The sequence below is a fragment of the Scyliorhinus torazame genome, chromosome 9, assembly GCF_047496885.1.
Source record: "Scyliorhinus torazame isolate Kashiwa2021f chromosome 9, sScyTor2.1, whole genome shotgun sequence".
NCBI lineage: Eukaryota > Metazoa > Chordata > Chondrichthyes > Carcharhiniformes > Scyliorhinidae > Scyliorhinus > Scyliorhinus torazame.
In genome coordinates, this window is record NC_092715.1 from 102,828,806 (window position 1) to 102,850,997 (window position 22,192).

Here is a 22,192-nt window from a genome sequence, read left to right on the forward strand (position 1 = left end):
CTCAATGTGACATAAAGAAACGGCTGCAGGATTGGATATTGCAAAGGCTATGGATCCTGGTAATATTCTCGCCATAGTCCTGAAGACTTGGGCAATGTGAAAAATTGCCCAGATATGTCCTGTACACAAGAAACAGGACAAATCCATCCTGGCCAATTACCGTCCCATCAGTCTACTCTCAATCACCAGCAAAGTGATGGAAGGGGTCATCAACAGTCCCAGCAAGGGGCACTTACTCAGCAATAACCTGCTCACGGATGCTCAGATTGGATTCCGCCAGGGTTACTCGGCTCCTGACCTCATTACAGCCTTGGTTCAAACATGAACAAAAGAGCTGAATACTAGAGGTGAGGGTGACTGCCCTTGACATCAAAGCAGTATTTGACCAAGTATGGCATCAAGGAGCCCGAGCAAAACCGGAGTCAAAGGGAATCAAGGGGGAAACTCTTTGTTGGTTGGAGTCATACCTAGCACAAAGGAAAATGGTTGCGGTGGTTGGAGGTCAATCATCCCTGCCCCAGGACATCTCTGCAGGAGTTCCTCAAGGTAGTGTCCTAGGCCCAACCATCTTCAGCTGCTTCATCAATAATCATCCTTCCATTATAAAGTGAGAATGGGATATTCACAGATGGACTGCACAATGTTCAGCACCATTTATGACTCCTCAGATACAGATACTGGCAATATCCAGGCTTGGACTGACAAGTGTCAAGTAATATTCGTGCCCTACAAGGGCCAGGCAATGACCATCTCCAACAAGAGAGGATTTAACCATTGCCCCCTCATATTCAATGGCATTACCATAATTGAATCCCCCATTATCATTGGACAAAACTGAACTGGATGAGCCATATAAATAGTCTGGCTACCAGAGCAGCCTCAGGATCCTGTGGCAAGTAACTCATCTCCTGGCTTCCCCACAGCCTGTTCACCATCTACAAGACACAAGTCATGAGTGTAATGGAATACTCTCCACTTACTTGGATGAGTGCAGCTCCAAAACACTCCAGAAGCTCAATACCACCCAAGACAAAACAGCCTACTTGATTGATAACCCTTGCACAAACATTCAATCTCTCTAACACCGATGAACTGTAGCAGCTATGTGTACCATCTACAAGATGCACTGTAGGAACTCACCAAGGTTCCTTAGGAAGTACCTTCCAAACCCAAGACCGCTACCACCCAGAAGGACAAGAGCGGCAAATATTTCTTTATTTGTTCATGGATTTTAAGAGTCAACCACATTCCCTTGGATCTGGAGTCACATGTAGACCACACCAGGTAAGGAAGACTGATTTCCTTTCCTGAAGGACCTCAGTGAACCGGATGGTTTTTTACAACAATCGACAATGGTTTCATGGTCATCTTTTAGACTTTATGGGAAGGCGGTGGTGTAGTGGTACTGTCACTGGACGAGTAATGCTCTGGGGACCCAGGTTTGAATCCCGCCACTCAGATGGTAAAATTTGAATGAAAAGTCTAATGATGACCATGACACCATTGACAATTGTAAATACCCATCTGGTTCACTCGTGTCCTTTAGAGAAGGAAATCTGCCACCCTTACCTGGCCTGGCCTACTTGGGACTCTAGACCCACAGCAATGTAGTTGACTCTTAACTGCCCCTCAAGGGCAATTGGGGATAGGCAATAAATGCTGGCATAGACTGTGATACCCAAGCGTCATGAACGAATAATAAAAAAAATCCAGATTTTTATTGAATTCAAATTTCACCGTCTGCCATGGGAATTGAACCCTGGTCCCCAGTGCATGACTCTGGGCCTCTGGATTACTAGTCCAGCGATAATAACATTAAACCACTGCCTCCGTGTACCTGGGAACACCACCAACGAGAGATTCCCCTCCTAGTCACTCACCATCCTGACTTGGGGCAACATCCTGGAACTCCCTCCTTAACAGCACAGTGGGTGTACCTACACCTCAAAGACAGCAGCGGTCAAGAAGGCAGCTCCCCACCATGTTGTGAAGGACAACTAGGGAAGGGCAATAAATGCTGACCTAACCAGCGACGCCCACAACCCGTAAATGCATTTAAGAATCCTCTTGTGTGTGGAGAAGGTTGTGCCTCCTCTTTCCTGTTGAGAGTTCTGTTCCTGCCTTTTGTGAACCAGGTCCCTCCATTGATATTTTCTTCTCTCCTGTCCTTCAGAGAGAAGAATGACAGCGAGTTCAGCAGGCTCCATTTTTCATTCATTTTCCTCACTGCAGTATCAAAGAACAAAGAAAAGTACAGCACAGGAACAGGCCCTCCGGTCCTCCAAGCCCGTGCCGACCATGCTGCCCGACTAAACTAGAATCTTCTACACTTCCTGGGTCCGTATCCCTCTATTCCCATCCTATTCATGTATTTGTCAAGATGCCCCTTAACTGTCACTATCGTTCCTGCTTCCACCACCCCCTCCGGCAGCGAGTTCCAAGCACCCACTACCCTCTGTGTAAAAAACGTGCCTCGTACATCTACTCTAAGCCTTGCCCCTCGCACCTTAAACCTATGCCCCCTAGTAATTGACCCCTCTACCCTGGGGAAAAGCCTCTGACTATTCACTCTGTCTATGCCCCTCATAATTTTGTAGACCTCTATCAGGTCACCCCTCAACCTCCGTCTTTCCAGTGAGAACAAACCGAGTTTATTCAACCGCTCCTCATAGCTAATGCCCTCCATACTAAGCAACATTCTGATAAATCTCTTCTGCACCCTCTCTAAAGCCTCCACATCCTTCTGGTAGTGTGGCGACCAGAATTGAATACTATACTCCAAGTGTGGCCTAACTAAGGTTCTATACAGCTGCAACATGACTTGCCAATTCTTATACTTATTGTCAAAGAGAGAGACTTGGTGGTTAGCTTTGTCTCCGAAGGACCACTCTTTGCTCAGTCATCGCCTAAGACTGCCTCTCAAAGCCCATTGACTCATGTCCTGGCCGCCACGTTCATGCCCAGTCCTTCACTCATATGCAGAGTGGGCAAGACCCCACACCACCATTGCCCTCACCACATGATCGAATGACCACAGCTTTGGTCATTTTATTTCATCCTGAGTTCTCCCCTGGGCACAGACATCGAGCTTCACTCCTCAGCCTTTGCGTGTAATCTAGACTATGAGGAGCACTTATCAAAATGCACCTCCGCATGCAGACAAGGGTTAGGAGCGCTCTCTTCTGTGCCATTGCCAACTGTCTAAGGAAATGCATTTGCTTGCGCAATCGGCATTTGTTGCAGGCAAATCATGCAGTTAGCGATTTTGGACGTCAGTGCGCCAAGGATTTTATGCTGAGCAACGATCAATGGCACTCACACGAGGACAGCTTGTGGTGCAGTGGTGGCATCTCTACCATTGGACTAGAAGCTCTGGATTTGCATCCAATGTCAGGACATGTTAGCCCTGGAAGGAGCATTCAATGCGAATAATCAACTTGGAAAACCTTCCATCACTTCCCCTACTATTCCCTAAAGGGTAATAAAGCAGTATATGGGCGTGAGGATACACCAGTAACAACATAAATGGTGCTTGAGTGGGCATAATTGCGTGAGTAGTTAGACAACAGGCATGTCAATTGAGTTACAGCTGAACAATCTCAATTTCAATGGGATGAGGATCACTGACATGCCTTTCCATTCGCCTTGCCCTTGTGAGCCTCCCAGATGACTGCCCACTTACCCACTGCACTGCCCCAGGCTTCCCTACCCCACCTGTGAGGCCATTCCAAGAGTCCCGTGGCCCAGCAGCAGAAGACAACATCAGGAACGGTGCTCTTCACACTTGATAGTCTTTTCTCTGGTCTCCCCTGAGTCTTGTCTGGTCAGCTACTTTGGATTATTTGAAGAGGTAACAGAGTAGATGCAATTTATCTGGGATGAACAGGTTGTGTCTCTTTCTCTTGCAAAGAAAAGGCTGAGGTGACCACATAGAGGGTCTTTAAAATTATGATAGATTTTGAAGAGTCAATACAGAGAAAGTGTTTATTTAAAAAAAAAAAATTTAGAGTACCCAATTATTTTTTCCAATTAAGTGGCGATTTAGTGTGGTCAATCCATCTAACCTGCATATCTTTGGGTTGTGGGGGTGAAACCCACACAGACACGGGGAGAATGTGCAAACTCCACACAGACAGTGGTCCAGGGTCGGGATTGAACGCAGATCCTCAGCACCGTAGGCAACAAGGCTAACCAGTGCGCCAGCGTGCCGCCCTACAGAGAGTGTGTTTCAACCTGCGGGCAACAGCAAAATCTGGAGGCTTTCAATATAAGATGATCACCAAAAAATCAAACCGGAAGTCAGAGGAAACGTCTTTACCAATGAGTGATGGGAATGTTGAACTATAGGGAATGATTCAGGCAAATAAGGAAAGGCTAGGTAAGCATATGAAGGAGAAGGGAACAGAGGGTTATGCTGATGAAGTTGGATGAGGAAGGATGGGAAGGCTTAATTGGAGCATAAATGTTCGTGGACTGTTTGGGGAAATGGACTATTTCTGTGCTGTATATTCTATCAAACAGTGACAGTTGCCAAATGGTATGTCTTAAAAATGTTTTAATCTATAAATATATATTAAATTAGAGATGGGCTACATCTGTCAGTTGTGAACAGAAAGCCATTGTAAGATATTGTTGTAAAAATTATTTAGTCAGTTAACCTCAGAACATTACTACAAAGCAATACAGGTGATCAGTAAGAGTAGTTTATTTTGCCGCATGGTCAAAATCTCTTCTGCAAAACTAGTCTAAGTATGTAATTAAAAGGACATTTTACAATTGCCCCATTGGGTAAAAACAAGAAAAGAAACTTCCTCAAACCATGCTCTGAAAATTGAGGTTAAATCTGTCTGTTGATAATTTTAAACTTTTTGTGTTAAATTTGTACAATAATGTGCATAAACATTTAAGGTGAAAGGTTAAACCAAGTTCAGTACCATGTGTGAAATTACACAATTAAACTCATTCCAGATTGAGTAATTAAAGATCAGCCTCCAAACCATTGAGGTCAATGAATGATGGCCCAAAATTGTAAACCTTTTACAAGTCTTGATAATGAACAAGATCCAGGGGCGTCATTCTCCGACCCCCCGCCGGGTTGGAGAATCGCCGGGGGCTGCCGTGAATCCCGCACCCGCCGGTTACCGAAGTCTCCAGTACCGGATATTCGGCAGGGGCGGGAATCGGGCCGCGCCGGTTGGCGGGCCGCCCCGCTCGATTCTCCGGCCCGGAAGGGCCGAAGTCCCGCCGATAAATTGCCTGTCCCGCCGGCGTGGATTAAACCACCTTTTGAACGGCGGGACAAGGCGGTGTGGGCGGGCTCCGGGGTCCTGGGGGGAACGCGGGGCGATCTGACCCCGGGGGGTGCCCCCACGGTGGCCTGGCCCGCGACCGGGGCCCACCGATCCGCGGGCGGGCCTGTGCCGTGGGGGCACTCTTTCCCTTCCGACTCCGCCACGGTCTCCACCATGGCGGAGGCGGAAGTGACTCCCTCCACTGCGCATGCGTGGGAAACTGTCAGCGGCCCCTGACGCTCCCGCGCATGCGCCGCCCCGATGTCATTTCCGCGCCAGCTGGCGGGGCAACAAAAGCCGTTTCCGCCAGCTGGCGGGGCGGAAATTCCTCCGGTGCCGGCCTAGCCCCTCAATGTTGGGGCTCGGCCCCCAAAGATGCGGAGCATTCTGCACCTTTGGGGTGGCGCGATGCCTGTCTGATTGGCGCCGTTTTGGGCGCCAGTCGGCGGACATCGCACCGTTTGGGGAGAATTTCGCACAAGTTCTCTGAGATATCACTGCTGAAGAAATTATAGCAAGCTCACAATTTCTTTTTGCTTTTCGGTGCTTTTTATGTGTTTTACTTTTATGTCCTGCATATGTCAATGTTTGTAAAGATAGTGGGCGGGATTCTCTCAGTCCACGCTGGGTCGGAGAATCGCCGGGCCGTGTGTGATTCGCGTGACGCTGCTCCGACACCGGTCCGCCAATCCTCCGGTGACCAGAGAATTGCCGCCATTGGCGCCGGCGATTCTCCGCCCGGGATGGGCCGAGTGGCTGCAAAGAAAATCCGAGTCCCGCCGGTGTCGTCCACGTGTGGTCATACCAGGCGGGACCTCGGCGTGCATCCTTTCGGGAGTGGCCTGGTGGGGGGAAGGTGGGGTCCTACCCCGGGGGGAGGCTCCGCTGTGGCATGGCCCGCAATCGGGGCCTAACGATCGGCGGCCTGGCCTCTCGGGCAGGGAGCCTCTTTTGCTCCGTGCCGGCCCCTGTAGCCCTACGCCATGTTGCGTCGGGGCCGGCGCAGAGATGGAAGCCACCGCGCATGCGTGCAATCGTGCCGGTCGCAGTATGCATGCGCGCATTCGCCCCGGACGCAGCGCGCATGCGCAGACCCACGGCGCCCATTTGATGCAGGTATCGGCAGCTGGAACGGCGTGAGTCACTCCAGTGCTGTGTTGGCCTCCTCGAGGGCTCAGGATTGCTGCTTCTGGGCGCCTGTTGACACAGTCGTAAAACACGGCGGCGTTTACGACGGCGTCAACACTCAGGATCAGGGAACCCCGCCCAATTTATCCCAAATTTACATGGGAGATGATTTAAAATGCATTTATTTGCGAATACACTTAGTATTTGACCTTTCCAAAACATACCTTTTAGAGCTTATACCAAGGACTTAATTCTAGTACCTTATCTTCATACCATTGCCAACATCTTGAAGGGAAATGTTAGCTGTAAACAAGGTGGATTACTGTTGTGTGTAAGATGTTTGTCAAAGCTAATCTAAAATTACAAATCTTTTCACAATGATTAGAAATAAGATAAAGATGGCCCTTACATTAATTAACTCTGCCTAATAAGTAACACAAACAAAAGAAGAATGATCAACACACTGGAGAGTCCATCAGGGATCAGCTGCTGGATGGATAAGGAATGGTAGAACAAAACATCTGTATCGTGAAGTAAACATTAACAAAAATTAGCAAATAAGGTCTTAGCAACAATTAAACAACATCTTGAAATGTTGTGTGCATGCATATTAAGCTCCTAGAAAGCTTTCATTTTTGTTGAAGAAAAATGGGCAGCACGGTAGCATAGTGGCTAGCACTATGGATTCACAGCACCAGAGTCCCAGGTTCAATTCCCGCTTGGGTCACTGTGCGGAGTCTGCACGTTGTCTCCGTGGGTTTTCTCCGGGTGCTCCAATTTCCTCCCTGATGCACAATCAATTGCACAAAGACTACAGTCAGATGCGTGGCCTCCTGCTGCAGCTGGCGAAATAGCAGGGCACTGGAGGTCATGCATATTTATACAGTTCTCCGTGGGCGGAGCCAGCCGGCAGGAGCTACCGGCGAACCTGTAGTGCAGGTCCTAACTTACATCTCCTATTACAGTGGTTCACCACACTCCCACAGTCCAAAGATGTGCAGGTTAGGTGAATTGGCCATGCTAAATTGCCTTAGGTTAGATGGTGTTGCAGGGTTACAGGGATAGGGTGGAGGTGTGGGCTTAAGAAGGGAGCTCTTTCCAAGAGCAGGCGCAGACTCGGTGGGCTGAATGGCCTCCTTCTACATTGTAAATTCTATGATTCTATGAAAACATTGTCATGCTCATATTATTTTATCAGTAAAGGTATACGTGTCTGTTAGTTCATAAAAACTAATATCATTATAAAACTTAGTAATCTTAAGAATTTAACATCTGTGCAAGACATCAGGACAGAATATATCTTCAGAGACTTTTGTGCAGACATTTTTATAAAAGTTTCTCAAAGTGTTACCTTTCAGACACATGAATAAACTGCAATCTCCTTTTCAGCACATTCCACACATTGAAATGTATGTCTTTCCCACAAAGTAAAGTGCGGAATTGTAACGACAATACAAGTCCAAATCTTCTTCATTACTGTTTCTCTTTCTGGAATGGATTGGATTGGATTTGTTTATTGTCACGTGTACCGAGGTACAGTGAAAAGTATTGTTCTGCGTACAGTTCAGATAGATCATTCCGTACATGAAAAGAAAATACAGAGGGCAAATATAAAATACACAATGTAAATACATAATACATAGACACAGACATCAGGTGAAGCATACAGGAGTGTAGTACTACTCAGTAGAGAAGATGTGTGAAGAGATCAGATCAGTCCATAAGAGGGTCATTTAGAAGTCTGGTAACAGTGGGGGAGAAGCTGTTTTTGAATCTGTTAGTGTATGTTTGCAGACTTTTGTATCTGCTGCCCGATGGAAGAAGTTGGAAGAGTGAATAAGCCAGATAGGAGGGTCTTTGATTATGCGGCCCACTTTCCCAAGGCAGCGGGAGGTGTAGATAGAGTCAATGGAGGGGAGGCAAGTTCGTGTGATGGATTGTGTTCACGACTAGATGTTTCTTATGGTCTTGGGCCGAGCAGTTGTCATACCAGGCTGTGATGCAGCCAGATAGGATGCTTTCTATGGTGTATGTGTTAAAGTTGGCAAGAGTCAATGTGGACATGCCGAATTTCCTTAGTTTCCTGAGGAAGTATAGGCGCTGTTGTGCTTTCTTGGTCGTAGTGTCGATGTGGGACCGGGACAGATTTTTGGTGATGTGCACACAAAGGAATTTGAAGCTATCAACCATCTCCACCTCAGCCCCGTTGATGCAGACAGGGGTGTGTACGATACTTTGCTTCCTGAAGTCAATGACCAGCTCTTTAGTTTTGCTGACATTGAGGGAGAGATTGTTGTTGTTTACCACTCTACTAGATTCTCTATCTCCCTCCTGTATTCTGACTCATCGTTGTTCGATATCCGACCCACTACGGTTGTGTCATCAGCAAACTTGTAGATGGAGTTGGAGCTAAATTTTGCCACGCAGTCATGTGTGTATAGGGAGTATAGTAGGGAGCTAAGTACGCAGCTTGCGGGGCCCCGGTATTGAGGACTTTGTGGAGTAGGCGTTTTTGTTTATCCTTACTGATTGTGGTCTATGGGTCAGAAAGTCGAGGATCCAGTTCAGTTGCAGAGTGAGGAGCCAAGTCCTAGGTTTTGGAGCTTTGATATGAGCTTGACTGGAATTATGGTGTTGAAGACAGAGTGTAGTCAATAAATAGGAGTCTGATGTAGGAGTCCTTGTTGTCGAGATGCTCCAGTTATGCAAACAGAGAAACATAGGAAATAGGAACAGGAGGAGGCCATTCAGCCCTCCAAGCCTGCTCCGCCATTCATTATGATCATTGCTGATCAACCAACTCAATAACCTAATCCCACCTTCCCCCCCACATCTTTGATCCCCTTCACCAATGTTTGGGCCTCAACTACTTCCTGTGGTAACGAACTCTACAGGCTGACCATTCTCTGGGTGAAGAAATTTCTCCTCATCTCTATCCCAAATGGTCTACCCGTATCCTCAGACTGTGACCCCTGGTTCTGGACACACCCACCAACAGGAACATCCTCCCTGCATCTGTCCGGTCTAGTCCTGTTCAAATTTTATAGGTTTCTATGAGATCCCCCCTCATTCTTCTGAACTCCAGCGAATACAATCCTAAAAGATTCAATCTCTCCTCATACATCAGTGCTGCCATCCCAGGAATCAGTCTGGTAAACCTTTGGTGCAATCCCTTGAGAGCAAGAACATCCTTCCACTGATAAGGAGGGAAAAACTGCCCACAATATTCCAAGTGTGGCCACACCAAAGCCCTGTATATTTGCAGCAAGACATCCCCACTCCTGTACTCCAATCCTCTCGCTATGAAGGTCAACATGCCATTTGCCTTATTTGTTGCCTGCTGTATCTGCATCCTTACCTTCATTGACTGGTGTACGAGGACACCCAGGTCTCGTTGCATTTTCCCCTCTCCTAATTTATGGCCATTCAGATAATAGTCTGCCTTCACGTTTTTGCTACCAAAGTGGATAACCTCGCTTTTCTCCAAATTATTCTGCATCTGCCATTCATTTACCCACTCACTCAACTTGTCCAAATCGCACTGAAGGATCTCTGCATCCTCCTCACAGCTCGCCCTGCCACGCAACTTGGTGTCATCTGCAAATGTGGAGATATTAGATATTTTTGCCTCATCTAAATCATTAATATATATTGTGAATAGCTAGGGTCCTAGCACTGATCCCCGCGGTACCCCACTAGTCACTGCCTGCCAATTTGAAACAGACTCGTTAATTCCTACTCTTTATTTCCTGTCTGCCAACCAGTTTTTTATCCATCTCAACACACTACCCCAATCTCATGCGCTTTAATTTTACGCACTAATCTCTTACGCGGAACTTTGTCAAAAGCCTTCTGAAAGTCCACTGGCTCCACCTCATCAACTCTACTAGTTACATCCTCGAAGAATTCAAGTAGATTTGTCAAATGTGATTTCCCCTTTATAAATCCATGCTGCTTGTCCAATCCTGCCACTATTTTCTTGATATTCTGCTTCCAGAACTTTCCCCACTACTGGCGTCAGGCATACTGGTCTATAATTCCTTTTTTTCTCTCTACTTCCCTTTTTAAATAGTGGAGTTACATCAGCTATCTTCCATTCTGCAAGAACTGTTCCAGAGTCCATAGAATCCTGGAAGATGGTCACCAATGCATTTACTATTTCTAGAGCCATTTCCTTAAGTACTCTGGGATGTAGATTATCAGCCCCTGGGAATTTATCAAATTTCAATCCAATCAATTTCTCCCAACACCATTTCTCTACTAATATTGGTCTCCTTCAGTTCCTCCCTCTCACTAAACCCTGCATTCCCCAACATTTCTGGTATCTGGGGCGAAATTCTCCGGTATCGGCGCGATGTCCGCCGACTGGCGCCCAAAACGGCGCAAATCAGTCGGGCATCGCGCCGCCCCAAACGTGCGGAATGCTCCGCATCTTGGGGGGCCGAGCCCCAACCTTAAGGGGCTAGGCCCGCGCCGGACGAATATCCGCCCCGCCAGCTGGCGGAAAAGGCCTTTGGTGCCCCGCCAGCTGGCGCGGGTATGACATCTCTGGGCGGCGCATGCGCGGGAGCGTTAGCGGCCGCTGACAGCATTCCCGCGCCTGCGCAGTGGAGGGAGTCACTTTCGCCTCCGCTATGGTGGAGACCATGGCGAAGGCGGAAGGAAAAGAGTGCCCCCACGGCACAGGCCCGCTCGCGGATCGGTGGGCCCCGATTGCGGGCCAGGCCACCGTGGGGGCACCCCCCGAGGCCAGATCGCCCAGCGCCCCCCAGGACCCCGGAGCCCGCCCGCGCCGCCTTGTCCCGCCGGTAAGGTAGGTGGTTTAATCTACGCCGGCGGGACAGGCATTTTAGCAGCAGGACTTCGGCCCATCCGGGCTGGAGAATCGCGCGGGGGGGGGGCCCGCCAACCGGCGTGGCCCGATTCCCACCCCCGCCGAATATCCGGTGCCGGAGAATTCGGCAACCGGCGGGGGCGGGATTCACGCCAGCCCCCGGCGATTCTCCGACCCGGCAGGGGGTCGGAGAATCTCGCCCCAGATGTGTGTCCTCATTTGTGAAGACAGAACCAAAGTGTGTATTTAGTTGCTCAGCCATTTCTTTATCCCTTATTATGCATTCCCCTGTTTCTGACTGTAAGGGATCTATATTTGTCTTCACCAATCTTTTTCTCATCATGTATCTATGGAAGCTTTTACAGTCAGTTTTTATAGTCCCTGCAAGCTTTCTCTCGTACTTTATTTTCCTCCCCTTCTAATCATAATAATTGTTATTAGTGTCACAAGTAGGCTTACATTAACACTGCAATGAAATCACTGAAAATCATCTCGTCGACACACTACAGCGCCTGTTCGGGTACACTGAGAGACAATTCAGACTGTCCAATTCACCTAACAAGACTTGTGGGAGGAAACCGGAGCACCCGGGGGAAACACATGCAGACACGGGAAGAATGCACAGACAGTGACCTAAGCTAGGAATCGAACCTGGGTCCCTGGTGCTGTGAAGCAATAATCAATCAATCCCTTGGTCCTTCTTTGCTGAATACTAAACAGCTCCCAATCCTCAGACCTGTTGCTTTTCTTGGACAATTTATATACTTCTTCCTTGGAATCAATCCCTTGGTCCTTCTTTGCTGAATTCTAAACTGCTCCCAGTCCTCAAACCTGTTGCTTTTCTTGGCCAATTTGTATGCTGCTTCCTTGGATCGAATACTATCTCTAATTTTCCTTGTAAGCCATGGATTGGCCACCTTTCCCATTTTACTTTTGTGCCATACAGGAATAAACAATGGTTCCAGTTCGCCCATGCGCTCCTTGAATGTTTGCCATTGCCTATCCACTGTCATCCCTTTAAGTAACATTTCCCAATCTATCATAGCTAACTTGTGCCTCATACCATCGTAGTTTACTTTACTCTCCATCATGATGAAAAATTCAATCATATTATGGTCGCTTATCCCCAAGGGGTGTCTCACAACTAGATTGTCAATGATTCTGTTCTAATTACGCAGTACAACACACAAATATTAAACAATAGATGGATTTTGAAGTAGACAAATTCTTCAAACTAAATTAAAATGTATTGTACCAACTCATCCAGTTATAAAGTCATTGGGTGTGAAATTGGGTTTGTTGGGTTGGTATTGGTGCCATTCGGGGGCCATAATAGTACCGATCCCTGCGGTACCCCACTTGTCACTGCCTGCCAATTTGAAAATGACCTGTTAATTCCTACTCTTTGTTTCTTGTCTCCCAACCAGTTTTCTATCCATCTCAATACACTACCCCTAATCCCATGCGTGCACACTTCTGCCATGAATCATGTTGAACATTATCTTGGTGAGAACATTAGCATGCATGCAGCTAATGTCTGCCAGAAGCATGCAAAGCAGCCAGATCATGAAGTCAATCAACATGTAATGTCAGTGGTGCCATTTTTGAGCATTGTGCTCCAGCCATAGCCCTCACTTAATCTTGCTCAGCTGAATATGTCTTCAGCAGCAGAAAGGACACCCCACTGGGTTATTGAAATAGATCATCTGCTACTTAGAGGTTAGTTACTGGTGTACTTCTGCTTCAATTATTCCACAAGTGTGTGGTACATTCCATAGTTCTTTCAAATTTGAAAAATGTACAAGGAGTGATGCGGCAGATTATTTTTACTGATGCAAAAGTTTCTACGCAAAGCAGCTGGTCCCTGACGTGTGTACGACTTTGCATTCCACTGGAAGAGAGTATGATTGGGAGAATGAGCAGAGGCCACATAGAGCAATGGAAGTTGCTAGAAGAGATAGAAGGCGATGTGGAAATAAGGGCTTTCAGCATGAGGCCATATCTGTGCCTTGTTCAGGGAAATTGTCCTATTTGAACTTCAGTGAGGAATAATGTGCTCTTGTGGCTCATTTGGTAGTGCCCCTGCGTTTGAATCAGAAGATTAGGACTCAGGTCCCACTCTAGGACTTGTTGGCCTTGGACATGGTTTAACAGATTTGGAATTAACATGCTAATGCTTCCAGCACATCCTCACTGTTCCTCAAATAGGGGGGGGGGGGGGGGGGGGAAGTGTCAAGGTATGAAACCAACAAGTGAGGAACAATGCATAGGATGTGGGTTCTTCAACCTGACATCTGTTGTGTAAGGGAGGTCACTGAAGCTTTTTCTTAAAAGTGAACTATCTACATTCCATAATCCCTTGTTAGAAAGAAGCAAATAGAGTAAACACACTGCTGCACAATAATTGCTGACTTTCTCTGGTGCAGGATGCCATTGACTACACACAAATCACATTGCAGGAGCCGATTGCCAAATCTCCCATATACCAAAACTGAAAGGGATTTTGTTCCCTCAGCAGCCGTCTAGTGTGTGGCGGCATGTTGGCGCAGTGGTTAACATTGCTGTCTCATAGCAGCAGGGACCTGGGTTCGATTCCGACCTTGGGTGACTGTCTGTGTGGAGTTTGTACACTCTCTTTGGGCGACATTCTCCCCCAACGGTGCAATGTCCGCCGACTGGCGCCAAAAACGGCGCCAATCAGACGGGCATCGCGCCGGCCCAAAGGTGCGGAATGCTCCGCATCTTTGGGGGCCGAGCCCCAACATTGAGGGGCTAGGCCGGCGCCGGAGGGATTTCCGCCCCGCCAGCTGGCGGAAATGGCGTTTGTTGCCCCGCCAGCTGGCGGAAATGGCGTTTGGTGCCCTGCCAGCTGGCGCGGAAATGCGGCACATGCGTGGGAGCGTCAGTGGCCGCCGACAGTTTCCCGCGCATGCGCAGTGGGGAGAGTCTCTTCCGCCTCCGCCATGGTGGAGGCCGTGGAGGAGGCGGAAGGGAAAGAGTGCCCCCACAGCACAGACCCGCCCGCGGATCGGTGGGCCCCGATCGCGGGCCAGGCCACCGTTGGGGCACCCCCGGGGTCAGATCGCCCCGCGCCCCCCCCAGGACCCCGGAGCCCGCCCACGCCGCCTGGTCCTGCCGGTAAATACCAGCTTTGATTTACGCCGGCGGGACAGGCAATTTCTAGGCGGTACTTACGTAGGCCATGATGCCCTGCCCTATCCCCCTAACCCCACCTAATTATGGACACTATTGGGCAATTTAGCATGGCCAATCCATCTAACCTGCACAACTTTGGACTGTGGGAGGAAACCGGAGCTCTCAGAAGAATTCCGCGCAGACACAAGGGGCGGGACTTCGGCCCATCCGGGCCGGAGAATTGAGCGGGGGGTCCTGCCAACCGGCGCGGCCCAATTCCCGCCCCCGCCCAATCTCCGGTACCGGAGACTTCGGCGGGGGCGGGATTCACGGCGGCCAACGGCCATTCTCCGACCCGGCGGGGGTTCGGAAAATGACGCCCCTTGTGTCTGCGTGGAATTCTTCTGAGAGCTCCGGTTTCCTCCCACAGTCCAAAGTTGTGCAGGTTAGATGGATTGGCCATGCTAAATTGCCCCATAGTGTCCATAATTAGGTGGGGTTAGGGGGATAGGGCAGGGCATGGCCTACGTAAGATGTTCGTTCAGAGGGTTGATGCTGACTCGATGGGCTGAATGGCCTCCTTCTGCACTGTTGGGATTCTATGATTCTATCTACAGACAGAAACTATTCAAGTTAATTCCCAATCCCCTGGCAACCATCATGGCACTGCTGTTGTGCAACAACCCACTATGCCATCAACATTTGAGATATAATGGAAAACCAAAGGATGGCTGCAGAACATGAAGAACCAGTTTCTGACGATAAGTCTTATAACACGTTATACACATGTGGGACAATCCATGCAGTCATCTTGAAAAGACAGCAAGTTTGTGTCTGATGGAGGCAGTGCCATTCTCCTAGAACCGTGTCTCAACCATCATAGAAATCTTTTGGAGGACAGATTTTATGGGCTGCTGTGATGCTCTGCAAGGCCTTATGAGTACTAATCTGTAGCCATGGTGGCAGAAAGCTGGTTGTAAAGTCTCAGGCAAGCGACTACTCGGGCCGGGGTATTTATATCCCAACAGTCCCAGGAAAAGAGGAGGGAGAAGCCCCGCCCCCCTCATCTGGGTAAATCGTACTCAGCTAAGGCCACAGGGACGCTGAGGTTGCAGATCCCTGGGTCTCCTGTGAAGTTGTAATACCACTACCTTCCCCCCCTCCCAAGTCCAATACGTTGTCCATTTTGACGGGAGAGCGGAAATCCTTTGTCCTCTTTGCCTGGGATTGTTTATCCAGCATCTACCGTTCCGGGCCCTGCATCTATGCTGGGCCACCACACAAAACTTCGGGCCAACATTTTCATTTTAGAGTCCCCCTAAAACTCTAAAATTTTTAGACTCCTGATGGGAGTCTTGCAAAATTGCTCCCTGGCCGCGTTCAGAGACGACCACTTGGGAATCCCACAGCAGGACGCCTTTCACCATGCTGAGTTCCACCACTTTTGTGGTAAAAGTCCTTCAGTCTTCAGGAAGGGCACGGTGCTGGGCCCCGTACAGCACGATTTGGCGGACCCTGGCCAGCATCCTGTCTATGCCTTTACTTGGGCCGCCATCAGAGGTTAAGAGTTCATAAAATGTAAGATTGCAACTACTTCATCCGATGCCGTCAATATTGGTGTACTGCTGGGTAGCTGGAAGTGGATAAGAGAGGTACTGGTGGGTGGTGGGAGGCGGCCGTATGGGAGAATTTGAATCCCTGGGCGATGTTCCAAAACATACTCATATGTCGCCAAGAGGAGAGCCCGACGCTGAATGCAGGCGGACGCCACTGGGGGAATTGTCTTATTCTCTTTGAACAAACCCAATAGGGGTTGATGGTTTGTATACGCTGTGAACGCTTATCCATATACGTTTCCATGCTGAACACAAGCGCCAAATCTTCTTTTTCTATCTGAGCGTAATGCCGCTCTGCTGCTGCCAAAGTGCATCTTGTGTGCTAGGGTGGCCCCGATACCGTAGGGTGAGGCGTCGCATGTGAGCAACAAAGGTTTCGATGGTCGAAATGAGTCAGCGGATGTGAGGACGACAGTCGTTGTTTCACTTCTTCGAAAGCACTCTGCTGCTGTGGGTCTCAAAACCACCACTGACTCTTCTTTAACAACAGTTGCAATGGGGCCAACACTGTCGCCAACTTTGGGATGAACTTCCTGTAGGTTTATAAGGCCCAAGAACAAGCGGACTTCTGTGGTATCATTTGGTATGGACGCCTGTCAGATGGCCTGTATATTATTGTGTACTGGGTGTAGTCCGTGCTTAACTAGACCATCTCCCTCGTGTGAGAAACGCACTTTTCGCACCGCAAGGAACCCCAGCTGCCTCAAACCGACGTAGCACATCCTCGAGATTTACAGGTGTTCCGGTCAGATTAGCACATCATCCACCTGTGGCAATCCTCGGAGGATATTTTCTATCACCTTTTGGAATATGGCACATGCTGAAGAGACTCCGAATGGCAGCCTGGTGTACTCATACAACTCCCTTTACGTATTAATGGTCACATATTTGCGTGAGGATAGGTTCAAGACCAATTGAAGTTAAGCACGGCGCATGTCGAGTTTGGTCCTTCTTCCACTGAGCCTTGCGTATAGGTCCTCAATCTTTGGTACCAGGTTGCAATGCAGATGGGACACTCGGTTGATAGTCATTTTATAATCCCCGCAGAGGCGGACGGATCTATCAGGATTCAGAACCGGCACGACCGGTGCAGCCCAATTCACAAATTGCACCAGGTGGATGATTCCCAACTTCTCCAAACGGTCCAGTTCTGCATCGACCTTTGGTTTCAAAATGTAGGGAACGGATGCGGGACTGAAAATAACGTGGCTGGACCCCTGGGTCTACTCATATCTTGGCGGAGGGCCACGGATGTTACCAAGTCCGATCTGGAATATCCCGGGAAAACCTGCCAATACTGCATCTGGCCCATTGGGGTACATCCGGGATACTTGCTGCCAGTCCACCCAGACCCGAACCTTTTACCATTACAAATGGTAAGTTCGCCGAAAGATCCCCGCATTCCATGGGGTCTTCTGAGGTGCCCGGGATCTACAATGGCTCCCCAGTATACATTGCCAGAAGGGCGTCGGTATCTCATAACACCAAGATGCGAACCCCTGAGCAAATTTGGTCATACATGTGGAGGGTGATCACCGAAACGGCAGCTCTGGTATCAATGGATGTCACGGTAGCACAGTGGGGGACTTCCGGTGACAGGGATGTGCTGAGAAGTCGGCTCTCCTCCCGTGAACTTGAACAATAGGCACATGTTGCTCGAAAAACGCCTGCAAACGATACAAATCATTCCCACACCATTAACAAAACAAAGAAAGAAGGAAAGATGTCAAACAACAGCCAGTCCAGAGGAGACTAGGAGTGGAAAAAGCCTGGACAAAGAGCACGAGGTGGCGAAACTCGGACTTCGCCAGAGTGAGAGGAACTGACCCGCTGCACGAGGAGCCTCGCCACACCAGAGGATGGATGGAGGATGTTCCTCCCAAGAGAGTTGAAGGAACACCGAGAAGAAACAAAATCGGACATGCAGGCTGCGGTGGTAGAAGCTCAGGCGATCATGCAGGTGGCCCTGGACAAAGCCAGAAAACCACTGGAGGACCAGGAGGCAATAAGTAAATATCTGGAGAGGACTGCAATGGACCAGAGTGACTGGATTGTCGCCCTGGAAAAGGAAGTGGCAAGGCTGGTCGCGGCACAAGGCAACCTAAGAAAAAAGGTTGAGGATCAGGAGAACCGTTCGAGGTGCAGAATCTACGAACCGTGGGCCTACCGGAGAGGATCGAAAGTAGGAACCCCACAGACAATGTGGCCCAAATGCTGGGTAACATGGTGGGAAGGGACAGCTTCCTCAACCCACCAGAAATCAACAGAGTGCACCGGTCGCTCCGGGAACAGCCAAGGGCAATAATTGAAAAAATGCACCGGTACCAGGGCTGGGAAAGAATCCTGCGCTGAGCCAGGCAGTCCAAAAACTGCTGATGGGAAGTCACAAGATCCGGATCTACCAGGACATTGGGGCTGACCTGGCCAAGCACTGGGCTGAATTTAATAAAGCGAAGACTGTGCTGCACAGAAATGATGTGCAATTCGGACCCAGGCAAGCTCTGGGTTACGTATCAAGGAGGTAGCACTTTTTCACGGTCCTTGCGGACGCTGACAAGTTTGTCGCAGAGAACGGACTGGAGAAGCGGCAGCAGGTGCAGCGATGAAGAGCTCGCAGAATGAGGCTCTTATAACGCAATGTTTTAACAAAAAACTTCTCTCCCTTTCACAGTCTGTTCAGCCAACAGTAGACCATTGCCACAGCGACTGCTTTACGCGGGAGAACACTGCCTCGTTTTGGAGACGAGAGCAGTAAGAGAGTGAAGGATGAGCAATTACAGTTAAGTACAGGGGAAGGTGAGGGAAATGGCAGACAGGAAGCCCAGAGATCGGGCAACGGGAGGAAGTGCTAACAACCCCCGGAGAGGTGGGCCACCACACTAGCAAGGTAGCTAGCACCGGGATTCATGAAGAAAAAAAAAGCCGTGGCGCGTTCCCCGCTAGGGGGAAGGTACCTGACCGGGGGTGGGGGGGGGGGGGGGCGGAAACGTGGGGAAAAGAGAGGTAACGGGCACGCAGGGTTAACCAGAGGAAGAAGCAGGGGAAAAGGGGAATGTGGGGGGGAGAGAAGACACCATAAGGGAAAAATAGATGAAGAAAGATGGAGGGCATTAGACTGGCTACAACAAGCCACACATGGCAACATGGAACAAACTGGCGCTGCAAGCAACCACTTGGGAAGGTCCCTGGACAAAGGGAAACCCTGGAGTGCAGGGGCTCATCCATATGGCGAACTCACCGTTGGTGGTTATGTTGGGTGGCCTGAACAAAGGGAAGACCCGGAGCGCAGGGGCCCGACTTCATGGGGAGAACTGTGACCGTGGCCATTTTGGACGGCCCCATAACAAAGGGAAACCCCAGAGTGCAGGTGCACATCTTACAGGTAAGTATGGTTGATCCCACAGGAGCAGGAGGACAAAAAATCCCTATCAGGATAGTCATCTGGAACATCAGGGGACTTAATGGCCCTGTGAAAAGATGAAGAGTCTTCGCCCACCTGAAAACATGAAAGTCTTCCTCCAAGAGATGCACTTGAGGGAGAAGGACTGACTGTGGGTCAGGAAGGGCTGGGTGGGACAGACCTACATTCCTGCTATGGGACGAGGGCCAGGGGGTTAGCCATTTTGCTAAATAAGAGGAAGATGTTCATGACGACAAAGGCGGTTACAGGACATGGTGGGGGGGGGGGGGGGGGGGGGGGGTACGTCATGGCCAGCGGTGTCCTAGACAGGGCATCTGTAGTCCTCGTTAACGTGTACGCTCCCAACTGGGATGACACGGAGTTTATAAAGAAGGCCATGATGGAAATCGCCGACATAGATACGCACCGACTGATCATGGAGGGACTTTAACTGTGTACAGGACCCACGGACGGAGAGGTCAAACCCCAAAACGGGAAAGACCTCCAACATGGCAAAGGAACTCAGCCTATTTGTGGCGCAGATGGGGGCGGTGGACCCATGATGCTTGGGAAGTCGGCCCATCAGCGGAGCATTGGTGGAGGGCCTCAGGTGACGCCCTGAGGTTTTCCCAATGGCATGCGGCGTACTCAGTGATTATGCTGTTTTTGAGGGGGCGCAGCATCCGAAAAACGGCACCGCCCCCCGGTTTTGGTGTAAAATCGGATTCTCCGGAGAATCGCCGAACTCAATTTTGCCGTCAGCAATCGGTGAATCCCACCCTGTGTTTCAGAAACGGAGAATCACACCCATTGTCTCACACTACTGGCCGTGGGTATTAGTAATTTGGCACTACATTTTACATATCTTGGTTTTTATTTACATTGATTTTAAAATGCAGCATCTGGCTGATAAGTCAGTTTTTTGGTCGAGTTTATTGTGCGAGTTGCTGAGGATACTCTGAGAATTCCCAGCTCCTCTTTATATTTTCTCTGAATTTAACATTATTCAACAAAGCTGATGAGTATTCAGAACTTGCCAAGTCCACATGTGCACAATCCAATTTAGGCTGGCAATAGTTCTTTCAGATTGAATGAAAAATGTGCAGCCATGACAATTTTGTTCTTTAAATTCCCTTGTTTCTTCACTTAAAGTATCAATGTGACCACTGCCTGAGATTATATTTACAACATGCTGTGAATCTTTAATAGGTCTTTATTTTTGCAACAGAATGGAAAGTGCTGGAAACACACACGCAGGCCCCCCAGCATTTCACAAAGGGGCGTATGCCTGAAATATTAAATTATTTGTTCACTGCACAAATGTTGCCTGATGTGCTGTGTCTTTAAAGCATTTCCTAGTTTTGTTTCAGATTTCTAATATGTGCAGGTTTCTGTTTTTTATTTTTTTAAATTATATTTTCAATTCATTTTGTATATTTGTAAAAATAAACTTTGTAGAACTGAGTAAATATCTGTGCCTCTATTCAACAATTTTTGATTTTCAGTAAATTGCATACATAACATTTTGTTTTCAATTTCAATGTTTTGTAGTGTATCCTGGAATCAAAACTCTGCAAGTTGTACAGACACCTGAATGCAATCAAACATATACTGAGCCTTATTCTTGCACCAGGCCAAGAATCTCACTCTCAGGTTTGTCACATCCTTCCTCGCGTTGTCTATGCCAGGCTACTAAATCAAGTGACCAGGTGCAACCAATCACTGGAAGAGTGCTGCATAGATCTGCTGACCATCACACTGATTGTGCCATCTGCCCCTTGGGTGAGTGCATATGTTTGGTTTGTCACATTTTCTGTCTAATAATAAGGCGGGGAATCCAGAACCAGGGGTCATAGTTTGAGGATAAAGGGTAAATGTTTTAGGACTGAGGTGAGGAAAGATTTCTTCACCCAGAAAGTGGGTGAATCCATGGAATAGACTACCACAGTGATAATTGAGGCCAAAACGTTGTGTAATTTCAAGAAGGAGTTAGATATAGCTCTTGGGGCTAATGGAATCAAGGGTGTGGGGGAGAGGAGGCTGGATCAGGGTATTGAACTTTATGATCGCCATGATCATAATGAGTGACGGAGCAGGCTCGAAGGGCCGAATGGCCTCCTCCTGCTTCTATTTTCTATGTTTGTTTCCTGTTATTTGATGGTTACAGATGATGATATATGATCTGGAACACTATAATTTTCTGAAATAGAATTTTGACCTACTCTTCACACTATTTTCACATGATGTGGAGATGCCGGCGTTGGACTGGGGTGAGCACAGTACGAAGTCTTACAACACCAGGTTAAAGTCCAACAGGTTTGTTTCGATGTCACTAGCTTTCGGAGCGCTGCTCCTTCCTCAGGTGAATGTTTAAACTAGGACCATAACTAGGAACTAGGAAAATGCCCAAAATGTCCAAAACTAGGAAATGCTTTAAACGCTTCACCTGAGGAAGGAGCAGCGCTCCGAAAGCTAGTGACATCGAAACAAACCTGTTGGACTTTAACCTGGTGTTGTAAGACTTCGTACTATTTTCACATGAACCTACTTGTAAATAGTGTTCTGCTGTCATTTACATGCAACAAATTTCAGTTCATGAAAATATATTTATTTCTAAAATTGAATTAAAACCAAAATGGCTGGAAATTATTAAAATAAGGTGAGTGTGGAAAATGTTCTATTTGTTGCTGGATTATAAAATTGAAGGTGGTTAGTTTTGAATAACAGAATCTTTTCTCAATGTCCTGAACTTGTTCCATTGTCAAACTCTTCCAAATGTGGTACAGCA

General features: G+C 48.4%; 1 protein-coding gene across 6 annotated transcripts in view; it reads left to right on the plus strand.

Moving 5' to 3' along the window:
• The window catches only part of LOC140429410 (uncharacterized), a 379,567-nt gene that overhangs the window by 196,954 nt on the left and 160,421 nt on the right, over positions 1-22,192 (plus strand). For all 6 annotated transcript variants that reach the window (XM_072516350.1, XM_072516352.1, XM_072516351.1 and 3 more), the window contains one exon: positions 20,956-21,186. In XM_072516350.1, coding sequence (XP_072372451.1) covers positions 20,956-21,186 — 231 coding nt within the window. The remainder of the gene's footprint in view (positions 1-20,955; positions 21,187-22,192) is intronic.